Raw genomic sequence first — 19,212 nt, forward strand, 5'->3', positions numbered from 1 at the left:
TTTTCATTGCCACCTTTATGCTGATGATACCCTAATCTATCTCTCCTCCCCCGACTTATCCCCATCACTCCTGTCCAAGGTCTCCGAATGCCTCACGGCCATCTCAGCCTAGATGACCCAACGCTTCCTGAAACTAAACATGGCTAAAACTGAACTTCTAATCTTCCATCCCCCGAACATCCCCTCTTCTCCCACTATCTCCATCAGCATTGGTGAAACCGAGATCACCTCCACCGACCAAACGCGCTGCCTCGGTGTCATCATTGACTCCTCCCTCTCTTTCACCCCCCACATTCGTGCTCTCTCACAGTCTTGCCGCTTTCACCTACGCAACATCTCACGCATCAGACCATTCCTCTCCACTGACGCGACCAAAATTCTCATTCACTCTCTTGTCATCTCCCGCCTTGACTACTGCAACATCCTTCTTTCTGGGCTACCTCTCACCCACCTCGCACCTCTCCAATCCATTCTTAACGCTGCTGCTAGGCTCATCTTCCTCTCCCGCCGCTCTACCTCCGCCTCCCCCCTCTGTCTATCTCTTCACTGGCTCCCCATTCCTTTCCGAGTTCTCTTTAAACTCCTCACCACCACCTACAAGGCTCTCTCCTCCTCCACAGCTCCCTACCTCTCTTCACTGATCTCTATACACACTCCCTCCCGTCCTCTTCGCTCCATCGCTGACCGCCGACTGACCTCTCACCTAATCACCTCCTCCCACTCCCGTGTGCAAGACTTCTCTCGCGCTGCCCCCTGCACTGGAACAACCTCCCGCCACCCATCAGGCTATCTGATTCCCTTACCTCCTTCAAGCGCTCCCTCAAAACCCACTTTTTTCGACTAGCCTATCCCTCCTCCTAACCTCTTTTGATCCTGCCTCCGTTCCCCTCCGTTCCTACTTATCCTATTGTATTTCGTTCGTCCACCCACCTATTTTTAGTATGTTAACTCTTATAAGTAGGGTCCTCCTTCCTCACGTACTCACCCTACCTCATTACCTCACCTGTGCTCCTGTCCTGTTCTTCCCTTCCTCTACTTCATCTTCAGTCTCCTCGACAATTTCCACACCTACTTCTGAACTGATGCTGATTTTAGTTCTACCAGCTATACCCCTATTTATACTGTATTTTTCAACACACCCTGTACGTTACCTTGTAATTTGTTTTTTTTGTTTGCTATGTACGGCGCTGCGGACACTTTGCGGCACCTTATAAATAAACGTACTACTACTACTACTACTACTACTTACAGCTGAATACAATAGAGGACAAGTACAGGGTACATAACCATAGCTGCATCAGCAGACGGCACTGGCATAAGTATCAGGGGGCAGAGAACAAGGGATCCGCAGCGCCCTATTACACAGTATATAACCCAGGAGACAGTGACTTACAGCTATATACAATAGAGGACAAGTACAGGGCACATAACCATAGCTGCATCAGCAAACGGCACTGACAGAAGTATCAGGGGGCAGAGAACAAGGGATCCGCAGCACCCTATTACACAGTATATAACCCAGGAGACAGTGACTTACAGCTGAATACAATAGAGGACAAGTACAGGGTACATAACCATAGCTGCATCAGCAGACGGCACTGGCATAAGTATCAGGGGGCAGAGAACAAGGGATCCGCAGCGCCCTATTACACAGTATATAACCCAGGAGACAGTGACTTACAGCTGAATACAATAGAGGACAGATACAGGGTACATAACCATAGCTGCATCAGCAGACGGCACTGGCATAAGTATCAGGGGGCAGAGAACCGCAGCCCCCTATTGCAGAGTATATAACCCAGGAGACAGTGACTTACAGCTGAATACAATAGAAGACAAGTACAGGGCACATAACCATAGCTGCATCAGCAGGCGGCACTGACATAAGTATCAGGGGGCAGAAAACAAGGGATAGGCAGCGCCCTATTACAGAATATATAACCCAGGAGACAGTGACTTACAGCTGTACACAACAGAGGACAAGTACAGGGCACATAACCACAGCTGCATCAGCAGAGGACACTGACATAAGTATCAGGGGGCAGAGAACCGCAGCCCCCTATTGCAGAGTATATAACCCAGGAGACAGTGACTTACAGCTGAATACAATAGAGGACAGGTACAGGGCACATAACTATAGCTGCATCAGCAGGCGGCACTGACATAAGTATCAGGAGGCAGAGAAAAAGGGATCCGCAGCGCCCTATTACACAGTATATAACCCAGGAGACAGTGACTTACAGCTGAATACAATAGAGGACAGGTACAGGGCACATAACTATAGCTTCATCAGCAGAGGGCACTGACATAAGTATCAGGGGGCAGAGAACAAGGGATCCGCAGCACCCTATTACAGAGTATATAACCCAGGAGACAGTGACTTGCAGCTGAATACAATAGAGGACAAGTACAGGCACATAACCATAGCTGCATCAGCAGACGGCACTGGCATAAGTATCAGGGGGTAGAGAACCGCAGCACCCTATTGCAGAGTATATAACCCAGGAGACAGTGACTTACAGGTGAATACAATAGAAGACAAGTACAGGGCACATAACTATAGCTGCATCAGCAGACGGCATTGACATAAGTATCAGGGGGCAGAAAACAAGGGATCTGCAGCACCCTATTACAGAATATATAACCCAGGAGACAGTGACTTACAGCTGAATACAATAGAGGACAAGTACAGGGCACATAACCACAGCTGCATCAGCAGAGGACACTGACATAAGTATCAGGGGGCAGAGAACAAGGGATCCGCAGCGCCCTATTACACAGTATATAACCCAGGAGACAGTGACTTACAGGTGTATACAATAGAAGACAAGTACAGGGCACATAACCATAGCTGCATCAGCAGAGGACACTGACATAAGTATCAGGGGGCAGAGAACAAGGGATCCGCAGCGCCCTATTACAGAGTATATAACCCAGGAGACAGTGACTTACAGCTGTACACAATAGAGGACAAGTACAGGGCACATAACCATAGCTGCATCAGCAGGAGGACACTGACATAAGTATCAGGGGGCAGAGAACAAGGGATCCGCAGTGCCCTATTACACAGTATATAACCCAGGAGACAGTGACTTACAGGTGTATACAATAGAAGACAAGTACAGGGCACATAACCATAGCTGCATCAGCAGAGGACACTGACATAAGTATCAGGGGGCAGAGAACAAGGGATCCGCAGCGCCCTATTACACAGTATATAACCCAGGAGACAGTGACTTACAGGTGTATACAATAGAAGACAAGTACAGGGCACATAACCATAGCTGCATCAGCAGAGGACACTGACATAAGTATCAGGGGGCAGAGAACAAGGGATCCGCAGCACCGTATTACAGAGAGTATATAACCCAGGAGACAATGACTTACAGCTGAATACAATAGAGGACAGGTACAGGGCACATAACCATAGCTGCATCAGCAGGGGACACTGACATAAGTATCAGGGGGCAGAGAACAAGGGATCCGCAGCACCCTATTACACAGTATATAACCCAGGAGACAGTGACTTACAGCTGAATACAATAGAAGACAAGTACAGGGCACATAACCATAGCTGCATCAGCAGGCGGCACTGACATAAATATCAGGGGGCAGAGAACAAGGGATCCGCAGCACCATATTACAGAGTATATAACCCAGGAGACAGTGACTTACAGCTGAATACAATAGAGTACAAGTACAGGGCACATAACCATAGCTGTGTCAGCAGGTAGCACTGACATAAGTATCAGGGGCAGAGAACAAGGGATCCGCAGCAGTATATAACCCAGGAGACAGTGACAGACAGCTGTATACAATAGAGGACAAGTACAGGGCACATAACTATAGCTGCATCAGCAGGCGGCACTGACATAAGTATCAGGGGGCAGAAACCCACAGGATTTGGTGCTATCAAAGATGTTTAAGTAAGAGAAGAAAACGCTGAAGATTTTAAACTAGGCGGGTGGGGGGGAGGGATATAGTAAGAAACCTTAAACCAATAAATGAGTGTAGAATAGAGGGCAAAGACAGCTACATTGTGGAGGAAGCAAGGGGAAGGGAGGAAAAAGGGAACAAGGTATACGAAAGGTGTATGAGAGACACACGGCCAAGTACAAATATTGTCCATGATACGGATTTATTGTTTCCGGAACATTCTGCGACTGTAACAGGTAACATGAAGTGGGCAAAGTAAAGACGAGACCTGAAATGCCTTTATCTGAATGCTAGGAGTTTAACTGGTAAAATGGGGGAACTAGAGTTTTGGAGGAAGATTTTGATCTCATGGGTATTACCAAAACTTGGTGGGGTGAATCACCTGAGTGGGAGGATAACATAGAAGGTAATAGTCTGTTTAGAAAAAAACTGATTAGGTGGAAGGGGAGGTGGGTTTGTTTATATGTAAAACCCTACATAAGGGAAGACATAGACGAGAGCACAATGGAGTCGGTAGAATCGGTATGGGGAGAAATCACAGGCAATATTAAAGGGGCTAAAAAACTTATAGTAGGAACATGTTATAAACCACCCAAAATAAATACGGAGGAGGAAAAAGACCTCTTGCTACAGGTGGGAAAAGCGGCCAGCTTAGGGGACATTATTATTATGGGTGACTAACTACCCAGAAATACATTGGAAGGATACTGTAGGTCAGGTAGTACCGCTAGGGGAAATGTTTTATTGGATGCCCTAAATGACCACTATTTATATCAATTTATTGTCCAATCAGAAATAACAATATCCTGGATCTCTTGATAAGCAACAACTGGGACATTGTTACTAACATAACCATAAGGGAGACATTGGGGAACAGTGATCACAATATGATCACATTTTAACAAAGATAATTATATTGGAGCAACTAGGTCCTTAGATTTCAGAAAAGCAAACGTTGGTAAGTTTGAGGAGTCCTTAAAGTATATAAACTGGAAGGAATTATTTAGAGGTACGGATACTACTAAAAGTTGTCAAACTAAGAAATGCCACTTCTTTGTTCCTGGTTGACTATGCAATTGTGTTACTCCACCATTCAACAGCCTATTTGCTGTATATGGAAGTTATTGTACCATTTTTCTTTTTCTCAATAAAAAAGAAGTAACAAAAAAACAAAAACAACATACTGCTGGAGGGCACTGATAAATTTATCCCTAGGGTAAATAAAAGAACAAATGTCAAAAGGAAACCTATGTGGCTTAACAACAAAGTCAAATTTGAAATAGCTAAAAAAAAAGAGGGCATTCAAAGTGTTGGTACTTGTGTTGGTACTTGGCGGGCACGGCGCCCGGCTACACTACGTTTTCAGCGTAGGTTAAGCTACGCTCTCAGCGTAGCCCAACTGCTGCCTAGCGTAGTTAGCGTATCTACTGCACGGCAGCCCGGGTCTGTCCCCGGCGTCCATAGCAAGCCTAGTGAGCGCCTATCACACATCGCCGGTAACTGCAGTGGGTGCTGCTAGAGGGGCATGGCGCCTTTTGCCCTTTAATAATCGGGCAGGGCGCAGTGCCCCGCTAAAGCAGCCTAGTGGGATTACTACAAAGAATCTTCAGAAGATCTCCCACAGATTAAATGCTCGGCTCTCGATTGCTCCCAAACTGTATGTTTGAGTGAGGAAATAGTCAAAACTAGATTACAGAACCTAAATAGTAACAAATCTCCTGGCCCGGACGGAATACACCCTAGGATACTAAAAGAATTGAGTTCTGTCATAGCACTACCGTTATATCTGATATTCGAGGAATCAATAAACTCGGGGACGGTACCAAGGGACTGGCGAATAGCTAACGTAGTACCAATATGGAAGAAAGAAACACCTTTGCTATCAATTAACCTGTTTAAAACAGGTGTGAGCGATCATAAAGTAAGATGGAAGTGCAGGAGCAGAGCATTGTGTCCTCCTGGGAGGTATGTATGTATGTATGTATGTATATATATATATATATATATATATATATATATAGGCAGGAATACAATGTGGCACTCCCGGGATTTTGCAATAGAAAAATTTTTAATGAAGCAGAATACACCAACGTTTCAATGCCTACTTGGGCATTTTTGTCAAGGCTAAAGACTAATACATAGTGTGTCCTACCTTAAATACACCAAAACACAAACGCCGCAGTGCCGCGAACGGGACCACGCACCCGTGCGGCGGCGCAGACACAGTGACGTCAACCCGCCGACGCTTCCCCTAACGTCAGCGGCGTATGTCGCCATAGCAACCTATATGGACAAAAGAGAAAAAAAACAAACATTTAAAAGCACATTAATCAAAGCAAAAAAGGCTATACATTTCATAAAGCATGTTGGAAATGTCACGATGTTACAGAGTTAAAGGTAACGCAAATAACCAAAAAACTAAACAGCCAAAATTGCTGATTAGCCAAGGCACAAAACGGCAACCCTCAAACTTTGAGGGTAAAAGTATAATGACGTTATTATAGTCTATGAATAATCCAGACCAATGGCATATAGGCACATAACGTATAAGGGCATCTACGGAGTCCCCTGCACAAAAGAAAATTAGTTAAAGGCATAGTATAAATCTCCACAAAAAAGCAATTGGGAAGATCAGGAAAACAGGAACTCAAGATGAATATTAAATTTCACACTGATAATACACTAATACCAGAGTGATCATTTAGTCCGTTGGGGGTAACGGTACCCAACCTCAGGATCCACCTCGCTTCACACTTAAGCAGAATAAGACCCCTGTTGCCACCCCTCAATGAGTCTGGAATGTGATCTATCATCCGATACTTTAGTTGAGACATAGTATGGGATGACGTCACCCAATGACGGGCTACAGGTTGTTCACTGCTACCTGATAGTAAGGCTTTTTTAATAGCTGACCTGTGGGCTGTCATACGTTCCTTAAATGACCGTTCTGTTTTGCCAATGTATGACAACCCACAGGGACAAACTATTTGATACACCACATACCGGGTGTTACAGGTTAAGGTGTGGTTAATGTACATACTTCTACCAGTTTGTGGGTGTGGAAACGTATTACCCGTCATCAGGAAGCGACAAGTGGTACAGGTACAACGAATGTTACCTTTGTTAGACCTCTTATTACTGGGGCCAATTAGGATATTAGTTTTCACCAGTGTGTCCTTTAAATTTCTAGGTCTCTTGTAACATGCTAGAAGGTTGGTAGATTGTAAACCCAAATCCGGGTCTGATTTAATCATATGCCATAGTTTTTTTGAAAGGGCATTAATGATGGGGCTACTAGAATTGTAAGTAGTAACCCAGGGCATTCTGTCCCCCAAGGCCTTCGCTGTGGGCTTAGGTATCAGCAAATCTTTTCTATCAATACCATCGACCTTAGTTTTGGCTGAATCAAGGACTGTAGATGGATATCCCCTATCCTCAAATTTAGACAACATGTAATCCATTTGGAGGGCCGCTCGCACCCTGTGCGAGCGGCCCTCCAAATGGATTACATGTTGTCTAAATTTGAGGATAGGGGATATCCATCTACAGTCCTTGATTCAGCCAAAACTAAGGTCGATGGTATTGATAGAAAAGATTTGCTGATACCTAAGCCCACAGCGAAGGCCTTGGGGGACAGAATGCCCTGGGTTACTACTTACAATTCTAGTAGCCCCATCATTAATGCCACTTCAAAAAAACTATGGCATATGATTAAATCAGACCCGGATTTGGGTTTACAATCTACCAACCTTCTAGCATGTTACAAGAGACCTAGAAATTTAAAGGACACACTGGTGAAAACTAATATCCTAATTGGCCCCAGTAATAAGAGGTCTAACAAAGGTAACATTCGTTGTACCTGTACCACTTGTCGCTTCCTGATGACGGGTAATACGTTTCCACACCCACAAACTGGTAGAAGTATGTACATTAACCACACCTTAACCTGTAACACCCGGTATGTGGTGTATCAAATAGTTTGTCCCTGTGGGTTGTCATACATTGGCAAAACAGAACGGTCATTTAAGGAACGTATGACAGCCCACAGGTCAGCTATTAAAAAAGCCTTACTATCAGGTAGCAGTGAACAACCTGTAGCCCGTCATTGGGTGACGTCATCCCATACTATGTCTCAACTAAAGTATCGGATGATAGATCACATTCCAGACTCATTGAGGGGTGGCAACAGGGGTCTTATTCTGCTTAAGTGTGAAGCGAGGTGGATCCTGAGGTTGGGTACCGTTACCCCCAACGGACTAAATGATCACTCTGGTATTAGTGTATTATCAGTGTGAAATTTAATATTCATCTTGAGTTCCTGTTTTCCTGATCTTCCCAATTGCTTTTTTGTGGAGATTTATACTATGCCTTTAACTAATTTTCTTTTGTGCAGGGGACTCCGTAGATGCCCTTATACGTTATGTGCCTATATGCCATTGGTCTGGATTATTCATAGACTATAATAACGTCATTATACTTTTACCCTCAAAGTTTGAGGGTTGCCGTTTTGTGCCTTGGCTAATCAGCAATTTTGGCTGTTTAGTTTTTTGGTTATTTGCGTTACCTTTAACTCTGTAACATCGTGACATTTCCAACATGCTTTATGAAATGTATAGCCTTTTTTGCTTTGATTAATGTGCTTTTAAATGTTTGTTTTTTTTCTCTTTTGTCCATATAGGTTGCTATGGCGACATACGCCGCTGACGTTAGGGGAAGCGTCGGCGGGTTGACGTCACTGTGTCTGCGCCGCCGCACGGGTGCGTGGTCCCGTTCGCGGCACTGCGGCGTTTGTGTTTTGGTGTATTTAAGGTAGGACACACTATGTATTAGTCTTTAGCCTTGACAAAAATGCCCAAGTAGGCATTGAAACGTTGGTGTATTCTGCTTCATTAAAAATTTTTCTATTGCAAAATCCCGGGAGTGCCACATTGTATTCCTGCCTATCCATTTGATTGTTTGGAGGCACCCGGGTAACTATTTCTTCAGGAGGCTGTGCCGGACCCCGTGCTTTGTATATATATATATATATATATATTAGTGTACTGCTGCTGAGATCCTGTACAGGTGAAGGCAGTCATACAGTAATAAGAGGGAAGTGCAGGAGCAGAGATTTGTGTCCTCCTGGAGAGGGGCATGCTGGCAGGTACGCTGGTGTGACTTGCGCTGGCACGCTGGAGAGGGGCATGCTGGCAGGTACGCTGGTGTGTGTTTGCGCTGGCACGCTGGAGAGGGGCATGCTGGCAGGTACGCTGGTGTGACTTGCGCTGGCACGCTGGAGAGGTAAGTACCGAACACATAAGAAAATATATAAGAAACTGTAAATAAATAAATAAGAGCAATGTGTTGGCCCCTGTGGCCCCAGGACCCCGCGTTCCCCCGTTCAGATACGCAGTCAGGTGATTGGTCGACACGCACATGTCGGCTGTCACTATTATTATCTGGCGGAACCTCTGTAGTATGAAGATGACATATTACTCCTGCCATGTACCCTGGGCACAGCTGGCATCACCATGGGATGGGGCACACCACCTCACAGCCCAGCTCTTACCCCTGGTACCCGGCTGCTGGGTGCCCCCTCTCTCCCTCTGCACCCTGGGGGTGGGACACAGGATGTGCTGTGGCCAAACCTCACCGGGAGCCTGGGACTTGCAGTCCCGCCGGTGACGTCACCTCGCCCAGGTAGACTACACTTCCCGGCATGCCGAGGGAAGTGTAGGGCGGAGGAGGACTACATTTCCCGGCGTGCCCCGCGCGTCCCGTGACGGGAGGAGGGGATCGCGGCGGCCGTGCTGCTGCTTCCGGGCTGAGTGTGTGTCGGTGCCGCCAGTGACGCAGCTCTCGGGCCCCGCACAGGCCGCAGAATGGAGGCCGTGCCCCGTATGCCCATGATATGGCTGGACCTTAAGGAGGCCGGGGAGTTCGGCTTCAGCCAGGCTGTCAAACAGGTGGGGGAGGGGGCAAGGGCTGTGATATGGGTGGGGGGTATTGTGAGTGTAAGGATGGTGACACTGCGGGGGGGCAGAGTGTGAGGAGGGTGTAAGGATGGTGAGACTGGGGGGTGGACAGAGTGTGAGGAGGGTGAGACTGGGGGGGGGACAGTGTGAGGAGGGTGAGACTGGGGGGGGGGACAGAGTGTGAGGAGGGTCAGACTGAGGGGGGGGGGGGCAGAGTGTAAGGATGGTGAAACTGAGGGGGCGGACAGAGTGTGAGGAGGGTCAGACTGAGGGGGGGGGGGGGGGGCAGAGTGTGAGGAGGATGGCTCTGGGGAGGGGGGGACAGAGTGTGAGGATGGTGACACTGCGGGGGGGGGGGCAGAGAGTGAGGAGGGTGAGACTGAGGGGGGGGGCAGAGTGAGGAGGGTGACGGGGGGGCAGAGAGTGAGACAGGGGGGCAGAGTGTGAGGAGGGTGAGACTGAGGGGGGCAGAGTGAGGAGGGTGATGGGGGGGGGGGGCAGAGTGTAAGGAGGGTGAGACTGAGGGGGGGGCAGAGTGTGAGGAGGGTGAGACTGGGGGGGGGGGGGGGGCAGAGTGTAAGGAGGGTGACACTACAGGGGGGGCAGAGAGTGAGGAGGGTGAGACTGGGGGTGGGGCAGAGTGAGGAGGGTGACGGGGGAGGGGGGCAGAGTGTGAGGAGGGTGAGACTGAGGGGGCAGAGTGTGAGGAGGGTGAGACTAAGGGGGGCAGAGTGTGAGTCTGAGGGGGATAGACTTAAGGAGGGGGGTTGTGTCTGACGGGGCTTCTATAGTGTAAAAAGAGTGGGGGGATGGACAGTGAGAATAGGGGAAAGGGACAAAAATAAGATAATGACAGTGTCAGAGGGCTGGTGACGGGGAAGGGCAGACAACTGGAGAGCATGGTGAATGAAGGGGTCGGACAACGCAGGGGGCTGGTGATGGGGAGAGTCAGACAATGCAGGGGGCTGGTGATGGGGAGAGTTGGACAATGCAGGGGGCTGGTGATGGGGAGAGTTGGACAACGCAGAGGGATGGTGATGGGGAGAGTCAGACAATGCAGGGGGCTGGTGATCGGCGGGGCTGACAGTGTGAGGGGTGGTCATGGGGAGCAGCTGATGGGGTTAATGAAGGGAAGATGGCGTGGGAGGCTGGGGATGGGCAAGGACTTGACTTACAGTGTCATTGGACTGTGTTTGGGGTGAATGGCAGACACTGGGAGTGTACATGTATATGCCCCTTCCCCAGTTCAGTGCCCACAGCTGTGCGCAGGTGATCAGGTTACTGTGACATTGCTGTAACGTGCGCTACACCACACGTTCATTCCTCAGTGTTATCATCAGGCAGAGGCGGTACTGATTATAGGGCCGGCGATACTGCTGTGATTGTTACAGGTGGGATACAATGTAATGTGTCACTCATATATGTATCAGTGGATTTAAATCTCCCACCAATTGTGCTCTTATCAATTTACGTTCTAAAATAGTGGAACTACACATCCCAGCATTCAATACCTCAGTTATTTTATTAAGGCATGCTGGGATGTATAATTCCCCAGCTGGAGTGCCACGCGTTGCCCTACCCCTGATCTATAAGATGGGATCTGGACTTTGGGCCGATATGTATTGGATCAGCAGTCAAGGGTCGGCCTCTATTTGTCAACATGGACAGGTAGACACATGCAAAAGGTCGACATGGTTCGGGTCATAGGATCTCACCGGTCTCTCTCCCCATCTCCTATTGCAGTTTGTACTGAAGAATTACGGTGAGAATCCTGACAATTACAAAGAGGAGCTGAAGAAGCTGGAGCAGCTGAGACAGGTATTGGAATAACACAGTGACCTCCCTTGTGACGCCGGGTGGAGGCGCTGTGCGTTTCCCCGCAGCTGTGCTGTGTGTAACGCTCTCTGTATTCTGCCTGCAGGGCGCGGTCAATGTGCCCAGGGACTTCGAAGGATGCAGCGTCCTACGCAAGTACTTCGGCCAGCTTCATTACCTGCAGAGTCGCATCCCCATGGGGTCTGAGCAGGAGGCGGCTGTCCCCATCACCTGGTAAGAGATGGCGCCCAGCCTTTTAGCTCATTGTTCTGTGCTGTATAATCACACCAGAGGGTTATAGTACTTCCAGAGGGAGCAATTCAGCCTCCTCCCAGGACTGGTCACTGTCTGCAAACACATGGAGACTAGTCAGAGTATGGACTGGAGACTGAGGCCCTGCTCTCAGATTAGCGTATGCAGAGGTCCGCCAGAAGTGGACGCATCTCCTGCACTAAGGATAGGGCTGGTGTAAGTGCTGGTAAGGAAGGGGCAGTACGGAAGGGTTAGCATTACTGCCTCACAGCGCTGAGGTCATGGGTTCCATTCCCACCATGACCCTAACTGTGTGGAGTTTGTATACTCTCGCCGTACTTGTGTGGGTTTCCTCCCACAATCCAAAAATATACTGGTAGGCTAATTGGCTCCCAACAAATTAACCCTAGAATGTCTGTGTGTGCGTGTACATGTGGTGGGGCAGGGCTTGACAATTTTTTTCTAGGATCCAGGACAAAAGAGTAGGAGCCAGACAAAATAAATTGCCCCCAAAAATAAAAAGACTGAAAACTTGTACAAGGTGTACATTAATTAAAGCAGTATGGGTACGTGTTTCCTAGCGGGGAGGCGGAACGCGTCTTCCTGAACTTTTCATACCACCACTATCCACGTCGGCGTGGAGTTGATTTTATATAGTGTGGCGAGGGGACACGGAATATATGTAACGTAATCCACGTCCCTTTGCGGGACTCGCCACACTTCGGGCTCGGTGGCTCGCCACACTAGATAAAATCAACTCCACACCTACGTGGATAATGGTGGTATGGAAAGGTCGGGAGGATGCGTTCCGCCACAGCTCGCCACGCTTTGGGGGGGCGTGGATAGTGGTGGGTCAGTAATACCTCATTGTATGTCATACAAGTGTATTGCTAATGCCATGGCATTGCACCCTATAAAATCGCATACGATCGCATGCGATTTTGCGGGAGGTGTGATGCAATGCGATCCCCTGGGGCCAACAGAGCAGTGAAGAAATTACATTAAAAAATCTCGGTACGGTAGCGTCCGTAACAAAACTGGGCACCCTGCTAGGAAAAAAGTACCGCAGTATGAAACAGGACATACATATAACAATAATGCCTATCACTGATTAACCTATATAGCTTCGTTCCCACTGCTCAGACTGGAACACATGACCTGACACAGATCTGCTGCTCTGACTCACACACAACTCCTGCCTGGCACATCGGGGCTGGTCTGCAGCTATTGTCACTATACCAGCTCCTGCGCTGACACCTAGTGAGGACGGAGCTGAACTTCACTCAGCTATGCACGGCGCTGGAGCAGTGACGGTTACTGACACCAGCTCCTGTGCCCTCACCAGCTCCTATGCTGACACCCGCGGCTTCTCACTAGTGGGGGCGAAGCTGAACTCCACTCAGCTGTGCGGGCAGGGGAGGGGGATTCAAATAGCCAGCCACTGCACACTACTATCCACAGCTATGTGGCTTAGGCAGGAGCACTGCCACTGCGTCCTACCTCAACAAAGGGCAGACGACAGGCCACACCTCTCACAGAATCTAGTCGCCAGACAGCAAAATCTGGTCACCGTGGCGACCTGGCGCCCGGGGTTTGTTGAGCCCTGTGGTAGGGTATATAAATTGTAAGCTCCACTGGGAGGGACTGATGTGATTTTTTACATATTCTCTGTAAAGCGCTGTGGAAAATGTATGCGCTATATAAGAAACTATACATAAATAAGTGGAGTAATAAGACTAAAGACAGAGAGTGCAATTCTTTGAGGGGGACAATGTAATAGCAGATCATATTAATAATTATTTCTGCTCAGTATTCACTGCTGAAAGAGAGGGGAAGGGGCCACAGTTAAGTTGCGAGTGCAGTCAGAAAACTGAGGGAGAGACAAGTACGTTTACAGAGGAGAAAGTCCACACAGAACTCTCAAAACTAAAAGGGGAGAAATCAATGGGGCCAGATGGGATACATCCAAGGATACTAAGAGCTTAAAGGGGAGCTGGTAAAACCAATAACAGAATTATTCAGCCAGTCACTAGCTACTGGAATAATTCCAGAGGACTGGAAAATAGTGAATGTAGTCCCACTGCACAAAAGTGGAAGCAAGGAAGAGTTAAGCAACTATCGACCAGTGAGCCTTACATCAGTAGTAGGGAAATTGATGGAAACACTCTTAAAACAAAAAGTTGTAGAATATCTCAAAACCAGCAACTTACAGGATCCGAAACAGCATGGGTTTACTGGGGGAAGATCATGTCAAACAAATCTTATTGACTTTTTTGACTGGGTGTCTAAAGTAATAGATCAAGTTGGGGCTGTAGATGTAGCTTATCTAGACTTTACTAAGGTTTTTGACACTGTCCCACATCGCAGACTGTTAAATAAACTTGAAAGCTTGGATTGGATTCTAAGATAGTTGAATGGATACGATCTTAGTTGCAGGACAGAAAACAGAGAGTTGTAGTAAATGGAGTACAGTCAAAGGAGGGAAAGGTTACAAGTGGAGTACCCCAGGGATCTGTACTTGGATCGGTGCTTTTTTAATATCTTTGTTGGTAATATTGCAAATGGAATTGAGGGTAAAATGTGCCTTTTTGCAGATGACACAAAGGTATGCAACAGGGTAGACACACCGAGAGTGGTAAAACAAGTGATTGATGATCTAGGTAGATTAGAGGAATGGTCAAGAGCATGGCAACTAAAGTTTAATGCCAAAAAACCATGCACTTGGGTCTCAAAAATCCACTCCAGTGGGCACCTAAAACGAACTGAGGAATGCTGGGATGCAGAAGGGAGGAGCCTGCCTCTCAAAGACTTAGCATAGGTGCCTAGCTCCTGCGGACCCTCCACCCAAGGTGGAGCTGTGTCACCAGGATGGATTCAGAGAAAAAGGGTCAGTCTAGATGGGCCAAGTGGTTCTGATCTGCCGTCACATTCGATGTTTCTAATTGGCTCACATGGATGCAGGAAGCGGCAGAGCTGTGACCGCATTACATGTTACTCAGGCTCCTCATGTACCCTTTATAATAACGCGATAGGCTTACATCATATCACAGCGATAGCTCTCATATGAGCTGCTCGGACGCCCACCATGCTCTGTGCCACGTTAGTCATATACACTGTGGGCGCTATATGCTGGGGGTGATATCCAGAGAAGTTGCACGAGCCTTGGGCAGCAATTATACCCACATCCATAAGTCCTGTTTAGGTAACGCTACCCTAGGGGACACTGGCATCCTGTATAGGTGACACTACCGTAGGGAACACTGGCATCTCCTGTATAGGTAACACTACCCGAGGGGGCGCCGGCAGCCTGGATAGGTAACACTACCCGAGGGGGCGCCGGCAGCCTGGATAGGTAACACTACCCGAGGGGGCGCCGGCAGCCTGGATAGGTAACACTACCCGAGGGGGCGCTGGCAGTTTTGCTTTTGAGATCCTTGAATGACCCCTTAGTTCAGTGTCTGTGAATGCTGCTCATAGTATCGCCTGTTTAGGTCAGTGGCCATGGGCTGAAAGCTGGTAACAGTGCCCTCTTATGGCTATTTTCTAGATTGCCACACAAACATAATGTATGATCAGCTCTCCGTTTCTCTCCCCAGGACTGAAATCTTCTCTGGGAAATCTGTGACTCACGCTGACATCAAGTATGAGCAGGCCTGCGTCCTGTACAATCTGGGTAAGGGGCACCGCTCGCTGCCAGCCCCTCCTTCATATGTGACCACCGTGTATGATGCTGTCGTTATAGCACACAGTGTCACTCACACGTGTAGTTGTACATAACAATGTCCTGTCTCCTATAGGTGCTTTACACTCCATGCTGGGCGCTATGGACAAGAGAGTCTCGGAGGAGGTAATTATTGCGTCTTCTCACTGCTAATACAATGACTTTGCATTGGGATAAGATACAGAGTAACGGGGGGCACAGACCGTACGTCCTGACTCTGTATGTGATGGTTACGGGGTACAAGTAAGAGCTGGGCCTAGCTACAGTACTGCAGGCCTCCTTACTATCCCCATGGTATGTCTACTAGTGCTCAGAGGAGCAGCCCTCTCCGCAGCTGTAACGGGGCGTTGTGGGTGTGGTATAACCCTCTGACAGGATTCCGATTGGTCATTTCTCTGACATCAGAATCCCAGCTGTCAGAAGCCTGATAGGGAGAGCGCATTCAAGCAGGATCAGTGGCTCGCGATGGGGGTGTTGTGGACCCCTACAAGGGAAAATAGACCGTAGGGATTCCGACTGTCGGGCTCCGGATGTTGGAGAAACGACCGCCGGCGAGTCATCCGGAACCCGGGCATTGCTAGGTCAGTCAGTGTTCCTGGTAAATGTGGTTTTCTGTTGCAGGGGATGAAGATTTCCTGCACTCACTTCCAGTGTGCGGCCGGAGCCTTCTCCTATCTGCGAGAGCATTTCGCTCATTCCTACAGCGTGGACATGAGTCACCAGATCCTCAACCTGAACATAAACCTGATGCTGGTGAGTGAGGACCCAATGGGGTTTTGTTTTCCTTCTGAATGTGTTCTGGATAAAAACTCAAGTGTATTCAGTCATTTAAGCAAGCTGTGGCTGAGAGAGGGACTACTAAGTCACACCGCAGGGACGCACCTGTGTGCAGGCCAGGTGGAGGTTTATCCCCGTCTCTACCATAAACTTTTTTTGTTATCATCCCTGTTGAGTATATGACTTCCTCCCTGGAGAGGCTGATATACAGAGCAATAACTTCTGTACGGTGTGTGTGTGTGTGTGTGTGTGTGTGTGTGTGTGTGCGCCAACAGGCATTGTTACAGCTTACTGGTTCTCAAAGCCACATCCTGTAATAAGACATCTGTGAGTATTTACTAACTCCTCCATCCCTTAGGGCCAGGCCCAGGAGTGTCTGCTGGAGAAATCTATGCTGGACAACAGGAAGAGTTTCCTAGTGGCCAGGATCAGCGCTCAGGTGAGGCCGCTGGGACGATTTACTGGTGGCAGTACGGATGGTGTAGTGGTTCGATTGCTGCCAGCACTGAGACACGGGTTCTATTCCCATTATGGCCCTAACTGTGTGGAGTTTGTATATTCTCCCCGTGCTTGCGAAGGTTTCCTCCGGGTACTCCGGTTTCCTCCCACAATCCAAAAATATACTGGTAGGCTAATTGGCTCCCAGAGAAATAAGTAACTCTACAGTGTACATGGGCAGACAGATGGGCCTAGTGGTCATTCTATGACCCCCAGCTGCTGCGGTTGGGACTGCTCATATTCCCAGCTTGCGTTATTCTCGCATCCCCAGCGTTTATCATTCGGTCTTCTCGCATCCATCGCAGTTTTATCACTACGGCATCGTGCATGTCATTCCTATGGGGGATGCGGTGGGACAGGAGGGAGCGCAGCAGTGATTGGAGAGTCCTTGCGTCGGCCCCTTCTGATACATTTGGAGGAAACTTTTATATTTGTGGCTAACCCCCGAAAACAGGTGTCTTTGGGCAAATGGTAAATGAGCCCCTAATTCTGCTCTCGTCCCGGGCGCTTAATATTCTGTCTGCTGGCGCTCCCCGGGATTCATTATATTATTGCACCTGCTCACGATCCCGGGTTTGGTCTCATGACAGCTCCCCCCCTTCCTAATGTTTACCTCCCACCCAGGTGGTAGATTATTACAAGGAAGCCTGCCGGGCCCTGGAGAACTCCGAGACTGCTTCTCTGCTGGGGAAGATCCAGAAGGACTGGAAGAAGCTGGTGCAGATGAAGATTTACTACTTCGCAGCCATTGCTCACGTAAGTTGGACCTGCGACACCGCGCCCTGCTTCCAGTGCGCAGAACGCGATTGTCCTGTGTGGTTCAGAAAAGTCTGTTGCGGGACCCGGTTAGATCAGGAGATGTCCCTGCAGGAATTGGTGTAATAACATTGTGTACCTACCTCTTGTCTCCATAGCTGCACATGGGGAAGCAGGCAGAGGAGCAGCAGAAGTACGGAGAGCAGGTAAGTGCGCATGGCGCTCACCATTAGTTCCCGCGCAGTCATTGCTGGCTGGGGCGGTGTCTGTGTCTGACTGATGATTCTGGATTACACCTTTGCAGGTTGCCTATTTGCAGAGTGCTTTGGACAAGCTGAATGAAGCCATCAAACAGTCCAAGGTAAGAAATGTTCCTCGCCATAGAGGTTACACACATCATCACCCTGGTGTATAGGGGTGTACACACAGAGCGATGCTTCTAAGCGATTTTGACTACATAGTAAAGATCGCTGTCACGGTAACACAAATCTCCCTATAATATCGCTTAGTAATAAAGAGTTGCCAGGCAGGAATATTTGGATCGCCGGCTGTCTGGTATTCACTCCGGAGGGAGATAATCACCAGGCCATCTGCCAATACCAACCAATTATGTTAATTCTAGTATAGTAAAAATCGCCTATAGACAAAATCGCTGTTGTATCTAGTCATATCGCTTAAGGTGCTCATACACATTGCGATTCTAACATGCGTTCAAAATGCATCGCATTGGTTAGAACCGCACAGTGTACCTGCGGGGATGGGATGCGGGTACAATATTGTGCTTTTTGTGCACGCATCACTTTTGTAGTACATGCGATGCGATGTACATTAGGTAACTATAAAAAAATTTAAAAAATGGCAAAAATTGCTACAGTACTGTACATCACATCCCCTACAAGTGCCAAAATTGTACGGAACCTTGAAGTTCAAAACGCACAGCACGTTAAAATCGAAATGTTTATGGACACCTTTAGTCGAATTGCTTAGTGAAAATCGCTCCATGTGTACACCCCTTATGAGTCTTGCACTCGCCGGCCGTTATCTCTGTGCCTGCAGCTTCTAGTAACCACAGTCTGACCTCTTCCCATCTCAGGGCCAGCCCACCACGGTACAGGACGCTCTGCGCTTCACCATGGATGTGATCGGTGGGAAGTAAGTTCTGTCTCCCCTAATTGTGCGCCCCAGACATCGTTCTGCGTCGTTCTCTGTAATAAATGACACTGCATGTTTAAAGAGTCTGTTCTGCAGTGAAACCTTGTATGGCTCAGTCATAGTTTTGTGCCCCAAAAACCCACTTTGTTTTGCCTTTTGTTCATCTCTGAACAATCTCTCTACATGGCTCAGTCATACCCAGACACCCCTGTGGTCTTTCTCGTGACAGGTTCAATTCTTCCAAGAAAGACAATGATTTCATCTACCATGAGTCTGTGCCTGCGCTGGACACGCTGCAAGCTGTGAAAGGTGAGGTCGGTGGGGCAGCGTAATGTTATACGGTGACAGGAC

General features: G+C 48.3%; 1 protein-coding gene across 1 annotated transcript in view; it reads left to right on the plus strand.

The window, feature by feature from the left end:
- The first annotated feature begins 9,673 nt into the window (after positions 1-9,673).
- PTPN23 (protein tyrosine phosphatase non-receptor type 23) overlaps positions 9,674-19,212 on the plus strand; it is a 29,053-nt gene continuing 19,514 nt past the window's right edge. Inside the window, exons 1-12 of the mRNA XM_083186577.1 lie at positions 9,674-9,881; positions 11,634-11,708; positions 11,812-11,939; positions 15,554-15,630; positions 15,755-15,804; positions 16,300-16,431; positions 16,814-16,894; positions 17,578-17,709; positions 17,868-17,915; positions 18,014-18,070; positions 18,803-18,861; positions 19,091-19,170. Coding sequence (XP_083042703.1) covers positions 9,798-9,881; positions 11,634-11,708; positions 11,812-11,939; positions 15,554-15,630; positions 15,755-15,804; positions 16,300-16,431; positions 16,814-16,894; positions 17,578-17,709; positions 17,868-17,915; positions 18,014-18,070; positions 18,803-18,861; positions 19,091-19,170 — 1,003 coding nt within the window. The 5' untranslated portion in view covers positions 9,674-9,797. The remainder of the gene's footprint in view (positions 9,882-11,633; positions 11,709-11,811; positions 11,940-15,553; positions 15,631-15,754; positions 15,805-16,299; positions 16,432-16,813; positions 16,895-17,577; positions 17,710-17,867; positions 17,916-18,013; positions 18,071-18,802; positions 18,862-19,090; positions 19,171-19,212) is intronic.

Source organism: Crinia signifera, chromosome 5, assembly GCF_055691185.1.
Source record: "Crinia signifera chromosome 5, ASM5569118v1, whole genome shotgun sequence".
NCBI classification, from domain to species: domain Eukaryota; kingdom Metazoa; phylum Chordata; class Amphibia; order Anura; family Myobatrachidae; genus Crinia; species Crinia signifera.